Source organism: Lucilia sericata, unplaced genomic scaffold, assembly GCF_015586225.1.
Source record: "Lucilia sericata isolate MDLA Ls3-8-SP2 unplaced genomic scaffold, ASM1558622v1 Contig000266F_arrow, whole genome shotgun sequence".
NCBI classification, from domain to species: Eukaryota; Metazoa; Arthropoda; class Insecta; order Diptera; family Calliphoridae; genus Lucilia; species Lucilia sericata.
Window position 1 is genome coordinate 285,192 of NW_023994291.1, and position 12,309 is coordinate 297,500.

Sequence of the window (12,309 nt, forward strand, 5' to 3'; positions counted from 1 at the left end):
AATGGTTATTGAACAGTTCTTATAATATAATTTTGTAAGATTTTCTTAAAATAGATCTTCTTAAATTGACAATTGTTAAACAGTTTTTGTAGATGTTTCCTAAGTTCTTTACGGGGCTCATAAAAGAACATTATATATTTTGTCAATTTAGCAGTTGTCAATTTGTTTTTGTGATTTTTTTTTTGTGATTTTTTCAATTTAATTTAATTAACTTAACTTTCATTGGTATTTCATTATAAAAATTTATTTAGAAATTTATTTATTTAAGTTGTATTTAAAATACTTTTAATTTATGTACATTTTAAATTATATTTCTTTTTAATGGCACTTGCTTGTATTTTTTTTTCTATTTATTTTTTAAATAAATTAAAAAAAAATGTATTTTTTTTAATTTTTAAGTATTTAAGGTTGTACTAATTAGGTTATATACTACCTAAAATAGTTTTTAACAATTTTATTTAATTTTTTTTTACTTTAAACTTAAACTATTTTATGCCAAGTTTTAGAAGCTCTTTTGTTTAATTATTTAATTTTATTAAGTTATCCTTTTAAAACAAAAGCACCCTAATATACATATGTATATGTATATAGGGATTTCTAATGAAAATATTTAATTGAATTAAAACAAAAACATGTTATAAATTTATAAATAAATTTTCTGTTTTTCTTAATTTCATTATTTGCTATCATAAAAATTCATTGTAATTCCTTCCACAACTTTTGCTTAAAATCACAATTTAATTATAATTTTCCTGGTAATTTTATTAATGATTAATTAATTTATTATTCTACTTTAATATGGACACAAATATTCTTTAACAATTATTAACATATAGTATTTTTATTTATGTTTCATATAAAGTTATTTTATTTAAAAAATAATTATATAAACATATTTATGCTTATTATATACATACATACTTATGGTTTCATTATAATTTAATTAAATTTACATAATATTGTTCTCATAAATATTTAGTATTTTTGTGTTTTCTTTTTCATTATGGTTTAAAAGGTCTCTGACCGAATGTTAACTACATTTTTATCAATTTTATTTATCTTCAATATTTAATTGTATCGGAATGAGAATATTTAATTAAACTAGTGCCAGTAGTATATAGAATATGTATACTAATGGGATTGATAGTAAAATCTGGGACTAGTTAATAGACTAGTCAAAAGATTGATCCATAGGCTAGTCTGCAGACTTGTATATATAGAAGTTCTACAGTCTTGTCCATAGACTAATCCACAAACTAGTTCTCAAACGAGACAATAAGTAAGGTCATAGACTAGTCCATATATTAGACCTTAGACTAGCCCTTAGGATAAACCATAGATTAGTCTTTAGACTAGTCCATTGACAAGTTCGTCGACCAGTTCATAGTTTGGAGAATTGTCCATAGACTAGTTCCCAAACCAGACAATAGAACAGATTATACACTAATCTATAGATTAGTCCTTAGACTAGTACATTGACTAGTTTATAGACTAGTGCATTGACTGGTTTATAGACCAGTTTAGAGATTAGTCCTCAGACTAGTCCATAGATTAGACTATACTATAGACTACTTTATACACTAGTCCATTGACTAGTTAATAGATTAGTCCGAAGACTAGTTTATAGACTAGTCCTTGGACTAGACCAAATATTAGTTTGTAGACTTGTATATACTAGCCCATTAACTTGTTTATAGACTAGTTCATAGATTTATTTATACACTATTCGATTTATTTTATAGACTAGTTCATAGACTGGTCCTTAGACTAGTATTTCGACTAGATCATAGACTAATTTATGCACTAGTCCTTAGACAAGTCCATTGACTAGTTTGTAGACTAGTTTATACACTAGTCCATAGACTAGTTTATAGACTGGTCCTTAGACTAGTCATTGGATTAGATCATAGACTAGTCCATTGACTAGTTTGTGGACTAGAATATATACTAGTCCATAGAAAAGTTTATAGACCAGTCCGTAGGCTGGTCCTTAGACTAGTCTATAGGCTAAGCTATAGTCTATAAACTAGTTCATAGACAGTCCATTGACTGGTTTGTAGACTAGTTTGTAGACTTGTCCATAGACTAGTTTATAGACTTGTCCATAGACTAGTTTATACCCTACTCTATAGATTAGTCTATTGACTAGTTTCTAGACTAGTCCTTAGACTAGTCATTGGATTAGATCATAGACTAGTTATTGGACTAGACCATAGACTAGTCCATTGACTAGTTTGTCGACTAGATTATAGACTAGTACATAGACTAGTTTATACATTAGTGCATTTACTACTTTATAGACTAGTCCGTAGGCTGGTAATTAGACTAGTCTATAGATTAAGCCATAGTCTACTTCATTGATTAGTAATTTATATACTTGTCCATAGACTAGTTTATACCCTAGTCTATAGATTAGTTTTTAGACGAGTCTATTGACTAGTTTCTAGACTAGTCCATAGACTAGGCATTGGACTAGACCAAAGACTAGTTTATACAATAGCCCTTGGACTAGTCTTTAGTTTATATATTAGTCCATTTACTACTTTATAGACTAGTCCGTAGACTGATAATTAGACTAGTCTATAAACTTAGTTTCTAGACTAGACCATAGACTAGTCTTTCGACTAGTTTGTAGACTACTTTTAGACTTGTACAGACTAGACTAGACCATAGACTAGTTTATACACTGCTCATTAGACAAGTCCATAGAATAGTTTATAGATTAGTCCATGGACTGTTCCTTAGACTAGTTTATTGACTAGTCCATACTAAACTATAAAATAGTTTATAGACTATAAAATAGTTTATAGTTTGACATTTCCATAGACTAGATTAACGAATAGTCCATTTTTGGGTGAAAACATTTTCTGGTTAAAGTGGAAGCCCTAGGGAAAAAAGGCTTAAAATCTGTGATCATATTTTATTTCCCACCAAAGTAGAGACAATATAAAAATCCACTTTCTGGCTAAACTAGAGGCCCTAAGGCAAAAAGTATAACATTTTATTTCCCACCAAAGAACGATTTATTCAAAATCCTTAAAGTTTAAATAGTCAAAGATATTGACAAATTTGCAGGCCAATGAAAATCTGACATATGAAAACATTTCTATAGTCAGAAACCTTTAAGTCCACCTTGAAAATACTTACTTTATAATAATTTTTTTTTATCTTTTCTATAAAAAAGTAAACAAATAAATATATCACACTCTTATATACATACATATCTAACTTAATGGAAACTAGTAGTAACTACTTCTGTTCTTGTTGTTCCCATCGTTGTGACAACGGCAGACGTAGTCGGGTTAATAGTCATCTTCTCCACTGTTAAGTGTGTCATTTGGGCCATAGTGGGGGTGTTGACATTGTTTCTAGCGGAAAAAAAATCATACACATGTAGTTGTTAGTCGTGTAGTCCTTGTTAGTTCAATACTACCAAAGTGTCTTTTGAAAAATAATGACTTAAATGTGGTGCGAAATTGTTTCGACATCAAGCCGTAGAGTACAAAATCGATAGCAGCATTTATTAGTGCCAACAAATCCATCAATTCACCAAATGGCGGATAGCAGGCGTTGAAGAAACATTTCTCCATAACACCCGACATTAAACCCAAAATACCTTGGGGAAATTCGGTTAGGAGAAAGAGTATAAGTACAGCAACTAAGAGCATGGTGGTACGATCGGTACGACGATCGCATTTGGGTGGTCTATATATGTAAACGTGCAATGAAATATCGTAAAGAGTAAGAGGTTAATATTAGCTTTTCTAGTAAGGTTTTTGGAGTGGACCAGTTATTATAAATTATAATTTACCTGGATTTTTGTAGACACGGTTGCTGTGTATCCTTATTGGGATTACTGTATTCCTTGAGTTTTTGTTTTCGTTTTGAAGCCTCACATAGCACCCTCACTAGTATAAAACTGATAATGGTTAATATGCAACAGGGTATTAGTTTAATAATAACCGAATGTATCCAAAAGTTTATCCTGTGAAGAAAAAAGGTTTCACATAATTTATAGTTAAAAAGTAAAAATATCTAAACTTTAAAATCGTTATAGTCAAAATTAAATTTCAATAATACTAGACTATAGACTAGACTATAGACGAGAATATAGACTAGACTAAGGACTAGACTATAGACTAAACTATAGACTAGCCTATAGACTTGTCTATATACTAGACTATAGACAAGACTACAGACTACACTATAGACTAGACTATAGACAAGACTATAGACTAGACTATATACTAGACTATAGACTAGACTATAGACTATAGACTAGACTAGACTAGACTATAGACTAGACTATAGACTAGACTATAGACTAGACTATAGACTAGACTATAGACTAGACTATAGACTAGACTATAGACTAGACTATAGACTAGACTATAGACTACACTATAGACTAGACTATAAACTAGACTATAGACAAGACTATACTATAGACTAGACAATAGACTAGACTATAGACTAGACTATATACTAGACTATAGACAAGACTACAGACTACACTATAGACTAGACTATAGACAAGACTATAGACTAGACTATATACTAGACTATAGACTAGACTATAGACAAGACTATAGACTACACTATAAACTAGACTATAGACAAGACTATAGACTAGACTATACTATAGACTAGACAATAGACTAGACTATAGACTAGACTATAGACTAGACTATAGGACTAGGACTATAGACTAGACTATAGACTAGACTATAGACTAGACTATAGACTAGACTATAGACTAGACTATAGACTAGACTATAGACTAGACTATAGACTAGAGCTATAGACTAGACTATAGACTAGACTATAGACTAGACTATAGACTAGACATAGACTAGACTATAGACTAGACTATAGACTAGACTATAGACTAGACTATAGACTAGACTATAGACTAGACTATAGACTAGACTATAGACTAGACTATAGACTAGACTATAGACTAGACTATAGACTAGACTATAGACTAGACTATAGACTAGACTATAGACTAGACTACTAAAACTAGACTATAGACGAGACTAGAAGACTATAGACTAGATAGACTATAGACTAGATATAGACTAGACTATAGACTAGACTATAGACTAGACTATAGACTAGACTATAGACTAGACTATAGACTAGACTATAGACTAGACTATAGACTAGACTATAGACTAGACTATAGACTAGACTATAGACTAGACTATAGACTAGACTATAGACTAGACTATAGACTAGACTATAGACTAGACTATAGACTAGACTAGACTAGACTATAGACTAGACTATAGACTAGACTATAGACTAGACTATAGACTAGACTATAGACTAGACTATAGACTAGACTATAGACTAGACTATAGACTAGACTATAGACTAGACTATAGACTAGACTATAGACTAGACTATAGACTAGACTATAGACTAGACTATAGACTAGACTATAGACTAGACTATAGACTAGACTATAGACTAGACTATAGACTAGACTATAGACTAGACTATAGACTAGACTATAGACTAGACTATAGACTAGACTATAGACTAGACTATAGACTAGACTATAGACTAGACTATAGACTAGACTATAGACTAGACTATAGACTAGACTATAGACTAGACTATAGACTAGACTATAGACTAGACTATAGACTAGACTATAGACTAGACTATAGACTAGACTATAGACTAGACTATAGACTAGACTATAGACTAGACTATAGACTAGACTAAAGACTAGACTAAAGACTACACTATAGACTAGATTATAGACTAGACTATAGACTAGACTATAGACTAGACTATTAGACTAGACTATAGACTAGACTATAGACTAGACTATAGACTAGACTAGAGACTAGACTATAGACTAGACTATAGACTAGACTATAGACTACTATAGACTAGACTATAGACTAGACTATAGACTAGACTATAGACTAGACTATAGACTAGACTATAGACTAGACTATAGACTAGACTATATACTAGACTATAGACTAGACTATAGACTACTATAGACTAGACTATAGACTAGACTATAGACTAGACTATAGACTATACTAGACTATACTAGACTATAGACTAGACTATATAGACTATAGACTAGACTATAGACTAGACTATAGACTAGACTATAGACTAGACTATAGAGACTAGACTATAGACTAGACTATAGACTAGACTATAGACTAGATAGACTAGACTATAGACTAGACTATAGACTAGACTATAGACTAGACTATAGACTAGACTATAGACTAGACTATAGACTATAGACTAGACTATAGACTAGACTATAGACTAGACTATAGACTAGACTATAGACTAGACTATAGACTAGACTATAGACTAGACTATAGACTAGACTATAGACTAGACTATAGACTAGACTATAGACTAGACTATAGACTAGACTATAGACTAGACTATAGACTAGACTATAGACTAGACTATAGACTAGACTATAGACTAGACTATAGACTAGACTATAGACTAGACTATAGACTAGACTATAGACTAGACTATAGACTAGACTATAGACTAGACTATAGACTAGACTATAGACGAGACTATAGACGAGAATATAGACTAGAATATAGACTAGACTAAGGACTAGACTATAGACTAAACTATAAACTAGCCTATAGACTTGTCTATATACTGGACTATAGACTAGACTATAGACAAGACTACAGACTACACTATAGACTAGACTATAGACAAGACTTTAGACTAGACTTTAGACTAGACTATAGACTAGACTAGACTATAGACTAGACTAGACTAGACTATAGACTAGACTATAGACTAGACTATAGACTAGACTGTAGACTAGACTATAGACTACACTATAGACTACACTATAGACTACACTATAAACTAGACTATAGACAATACTATAGACTAGAATATAGACTAGACTATAGACTAGACTATAGACTAGACTATAGACTAGACTATAGACTAGACTATAGACTAGACTATAGACTAGACTATAGACTAGACTATAGACTAGACTATAGACTAGACTATAGACTAGACTATGGACTAGACTATAGGCAAGACTATAGACTAGACTATAGACTAGACTATAGACAAGACTATAGACTAGACTAGACTAGACTATAGACTAGACTATAGACTAGACTATAGACTAGACTATAAACTAGACTATAGACTAGACTATAGACTAGACTATAGACTAGACTATAGACTAGACTATAGACTAGACTCCAGACTAGACTATAGACAAGACTATAGACAAGACTATAGACAAGACTATAGACTAGACTATAGGACTAGACAATAGACCAGACTATAGACTAGACTATAAACTAGACTAGACTAGACTATAGACTAGACTCGACTATAGACTAGATAGAATTATAGAACACTAGATCTAGACTAGACTAGACTAGACTATAGACTGAGACTATAGACTAGACTATAGACTTAGACTATAGACTAGACTAAGATAGAACTATAGACTAGACTCTAGGACTAGACTCTAGACTAGACTATAGACTAGACTATAGACTAGACTATAGAACTAGACTATAGACTAGACTATAGACTAGACTATTAGCACTAGACTATAATGACTGACTATTCGACTTAGACTATAGACTAGACTATAGACTAGAACTATAGACTAGACTAGACTAGACTATAGACTAGGACTATAGACTAGACTATAGACTAGACTATAGATAGACTATAGACTAGACTATAGACTAGACTATAGCACTAGACTATAGACTAGACTATAGACTAGACTATAGACTAGACTATAGACCTAGGACTATAGTCTAGACTATAGACTAGACTATAGTCTAGACTATAGACTAGACTATAGACTCGACTATAGACTAGACTATAGACTAGACTATAGACTAGGACTATAGTACTAGACTATAGACTAGGACTATAGACTAGACTATAGACTAGACTATAGACTAGACTATAGACTAGGACTATAGACTGACTATAGACTAGACTATAGACTAGACTAATAGACTAGACTATAGACTAGACTATAGACTAGACTATAGACTAGACTATAGACTAGACTATAGACTAGACTATCGATAGACTATAGACTAGGACTATAGACTAGACTATAGACTAGACTATAGACTAGACTATAGACTAGACTATAGACTAGACTATAGACTAGACTATAGACTAGGACTATAGACTAGACTATAGACTAGACTATAGACTAGACTAGACTATAGACTAGACTATAGACTAGACTATAGACTAGACTATAGACTAGACTATAGACTAGACTATAGACTAGACTATAGACTAGACTATAGACTAGACTATAGACTAGACTATAGACTAGACTATAGACTAGACTATAGACTAGACTATAGACTAGACTATAGACTAGACTATAGACTAGACTATAGACTAGACTATAGACTAGACTATAGACTAGACTATATACTAGACTATAGACTAGACTATAGACTAGACTATAGAGACTATAGACTAGACTATAGACGACTATAGACTAGACCATAGACTAGACTATAGACTAGACTATAGACTAGACTATAGACTAGACTATAGACTATCTAGACTAGACTATAGACTAGACTATAGACTAGACTATAGACTACTATAGACTAGACTATAGACTAGACTATAGACTAGACTATAGACTAGACTATAGACTAGACTATAGACTAGACTATAGACTAGACTATAGACTGACTATAGACAAGACTAGATTAGACTATAGACTAGACTATAGGCAGACTATAGATTAGACTATGGACTAGACTATAGACTACACTATAGGCAGACTATAGATTAGACTATGGACTAGACTATAGACTAGACTAGACTAGACTAGACTAAAAGTCTTATACTAAGCCAAGCATCTAAATCCCATATTCACAAATTATTAATATGTAATCCCTTTTTTTGAAAGAAAACTTTACTGAAATCACATGCTGTTCTTAAATTACTGAAACTTAGTAATTCTAGTTAGTATATAAGATTTCGCACAATCTTTTACTTATTTTCCATGAACTTGTAAAAAAGAACTTTAATATCCGCGGGCATAAATACGAAATTGCTATTTCTAAAGAAAGAATCAAATGAACTCATGCTGTTCTTTTTTTGTATATTCAATAAAAGAACATACAATAGCAAAATAAATTTGATAAATTTGTTTGAGGCATAAATAATTCAATCAACAATGAAGCTTACAAAAGTCTAAATGACTTTTCAATTTTAAATAAACACAGACATTTTGGGAAATAAGTAGGCAAGTAGTTGTATTAGATTTAGTAAAATAAGTTCATAAATAATTAAATAAATAAAATGGTAACAAAAAGAATTGTATACAAAAAAGTCTAGAAAAAGGTTCACAGCTGTTGCTCAAGTTTTTTTTTTTTTTTGTTAGCAACAACAACAATATGCAAAGCATAAGTAAATTCCCCAACTTATATTTTATTAAACAGTTAGCAGAGTATAGAATGAATATACATACATGCATGTGTACTTATGCATGTATGTATGAGTGTGTAAGTCTTACTAACATACCTGTACAATTGTGTATCCTTATTGGCATCAACATGATAGAGAGGCACATCACTGTCAGCCACCATTCGTTTACGCACTTTAAACACAAAAAGTGTGGGAAAGCAAACAATCGGCGAAATGATGAATGAAAACAATATAGATTCCTTACAATGGGACAGGAGGAAAGTAGCACAAGCTCCGTGTGGATGTCTGTAAAAACAAGATTGTGATAAGAGAAACAAACGTTGGCTACATTTGCAAGCAGATCGTTTGTTTGTTTTGCGGTGCATATTATGGCAAAAAAAAAATCAGATCAAAAGAAAGAAAGAAAGCATTAAAGGGTTTTAATGAAATAGTTCTTGTCTGGTGCTTAAATTACTTGATAAAAATATTTAAAGAAACGTCCAGAAAAATGTTCACACATAAAAAGGAAAACGGAGAATGTTAACAGGAAAATAGGTTTAAGTAAGAGTATATAGTCGGATAGTATCGGACAGTCAAGAGTTTAAAACAGTGAAGATCAGTATTTCTCAGTATTCAGTATTCTCAGCTATTTCCATCATTAACGAAATACGTATTTAAATATCGAGAATATATGATTGATTTGTGAACCAAAATCTACTGAGCAACAAAAGACACCAGAGAGGGAAACGGAAGGGGGGAAGGCAGAGCGAGCGAGCGAGCGAGCGAGCAGCGAGCGAGCGAGCGAGCGAGCGAGCAGAGCGAGCGAGCGAGCGAGCGAGCGAGCGAGCGAGCGAGCGAGCGAGCGAGGAGCGAGCGAGCGAGCGAGCGAGCGAGCGAGCGAGCGAGCGAGCGAGCGAGCGAGCGAGCGAGCGAGCGAGCGAGCGAGCGAGCGAGGCGGCGAGCGAGCGAGCGAGCGAGCGCGCGAGCGAGCGAGCGAGCGAGCGAGCGAGCGAGCGAGCGAGCGAGCGAGCGAGCGAGCGAGCAGCGAGCGAGGCGAGCGAGGAGCGAGCGAGCGTAGCGAGCTGAGCGAGCGAGCCGAGCGAGCGAGCGAGCGATGAGCGAGCGAGCGAAGCGAGCGAGCGAGCGGACTGGCGAGCGAGCGAGCGAGCGAGCGAGCGAGCGAGCGAGCGAGGAGAGCGAGCGAGCGAGCGAGCGAGCCGAGCGAGCGAGCTAGCGAGCGAGCGAGCGAGCGAGCGAGCGAGCGAGCGAGCGAGCGAGCGAGCGAGCGAGGCGAGCGAGCGAGGAGCGAGCGAGCGCAGCGAGCGAGCGAGCGAGAGCGAGCGAGCGAGCGAGCGAGCGAGCGAGCGAGCGAGAGAGCGAGCGAGCGAGCGAGCGAGCGAGCGAGCGAGCGAGCGAGCGAGCGAGGAGCAGCGAGCGAGCGAGCGAGCGAGCGAGCGAGAGCGAGCGAGCGAGCGAGCGAGCGAGCGAGCGAGCGAGCGAGCGAGAGCGAGCGAGCGAGCGAGCGAGCGAGCGAGCAGCGAGCGAGAGAGGAGCGAGCGAGCGAGCGAGCGAGCGAGGCGAGGGCGAGCGAGAGAGAGAGCGAGCGAGCGAGCGAGCGAGCGAGCGAGGAGAGCGAGCGAGCGAGCGAGCGAGCGAGCGAGCGAGCGAGCGAAGCGAGCGACGGAGCGAGCGAGCGAGGAGCGAGACGAGCGAGCGAGCGAGCGAGCGAGCAGCGAGGAGCGAGCGAGAGCGAGCGAGGCGCGAGGCGAGCGAGCGAGCGAGCGAGCGAGCGAGCGAGCGAGCGAGCGAGCTAGCGAGGAAGCGAGCGAGCGAGCGACGAGCGAGCGAGCGAGCGAGCGAGCGAGCGAGCGAGCGAGCGAGCGAGCGAGCGAGCGAGCGCGAGCGAGGAGAGCGAGCTAGCGAGCGAAGCGAGCGAGCGAACTAGCGAGCTAGCGAGCGAGCGAGCTAGCGAGCAGCGAGATCTATCATCTATCGATCTAGCTAGCGAGCGATCTAGCTAGCTAGCTATCGATCTATCTACTTATCTATCTATCTATCTATCTATCTATCTATCTATCTATCTATCTATCTATCTATCTATCTATCTATCTATCTATCTATCTATCTATCTATCTATCCTATCTATCTATCTATCTATCGATCTATCTATCTATCTATCTATCTATCTATCTATATCTATCTATCTATCTATCTATCTATTTACCTCTGATTATAATTTGTAATGTGATAAAATTTTCCGTATTTCAGCTTCCGACTACTAACCTTAACATTTTATTTTATTGAGAAATGTAATACTGTTGAATACGAGTTTCAATTACGTAAAAATATGTTTATAAGAGTATTAAATTACATATTCGTAAGACGTATGTATCAAAGCACAAGAAAAATTAAAAATTAATTATAAGTCATGTAATAGTAATATCACATCTATTAAATTATTATGACAAGCCCAAAAAAAGAAATCATAAAATTTTTAATTAAATTATCATGCGGTTGCATAGCATAGGTATGTATTTATAGACACAGAAAAATATTACCTTATAGCAACATAACGCCATATAGCCAAGGTCACCGTAAGTCCAATAGAAATTGTATGCAAACACTTGAGTAAAATGCATATGAAATAGAATGTATAACGCCCAAGCATAACTGAAGTCCTTTTCGCCTGTAAAGTAAAAAAAGAAATCTTTAATTTTATGAAATTAAAATTATATTTTTATCTTGCTAATATCTAAATACATATGCATAGGGTCAAAGTGTGGGGTTTTCAGTTCTCCCAAAGTTTTGAAATTTTTTTTTATTACTAAATAAAATTTATAAAAATCCTTACAGTCATTG

At 35.2% G+C, this 12,309-nt stretch overlaps 1 protein-coding gene across 1 annotated transcript in view; it reads right to left on the reverse strand.

Moving 5' to 3' along the window:
- Window positions 1-2,223: 2,223 nt before the first annotated feature.
- The window catches only part of LOC119602963 (sex peptide receptor), a 185,354-nt gene continuing 175,268 nt past the window's right edge, over window positions 2,224-12,309 (reverse strand). Inside the window, 5 exon segments of the mRNA XM_037954794.1 lie at window positions 2,224-3,705; window positions 3,812-3,985; window positions 9,568-9,756; window positions 12,009-12,070; window positions 12,072-12,136. Coding sequence (XP_037810722.1) covers window positions 3,384-3,705; window positions 3,812-3,985; window positions 9,568-9,756; window positions 12,009-12,070; window positions 12,072-12,136 — 812 coding nt within the window. The 3' untranslated portion in view covers window positions 2,224-3,383.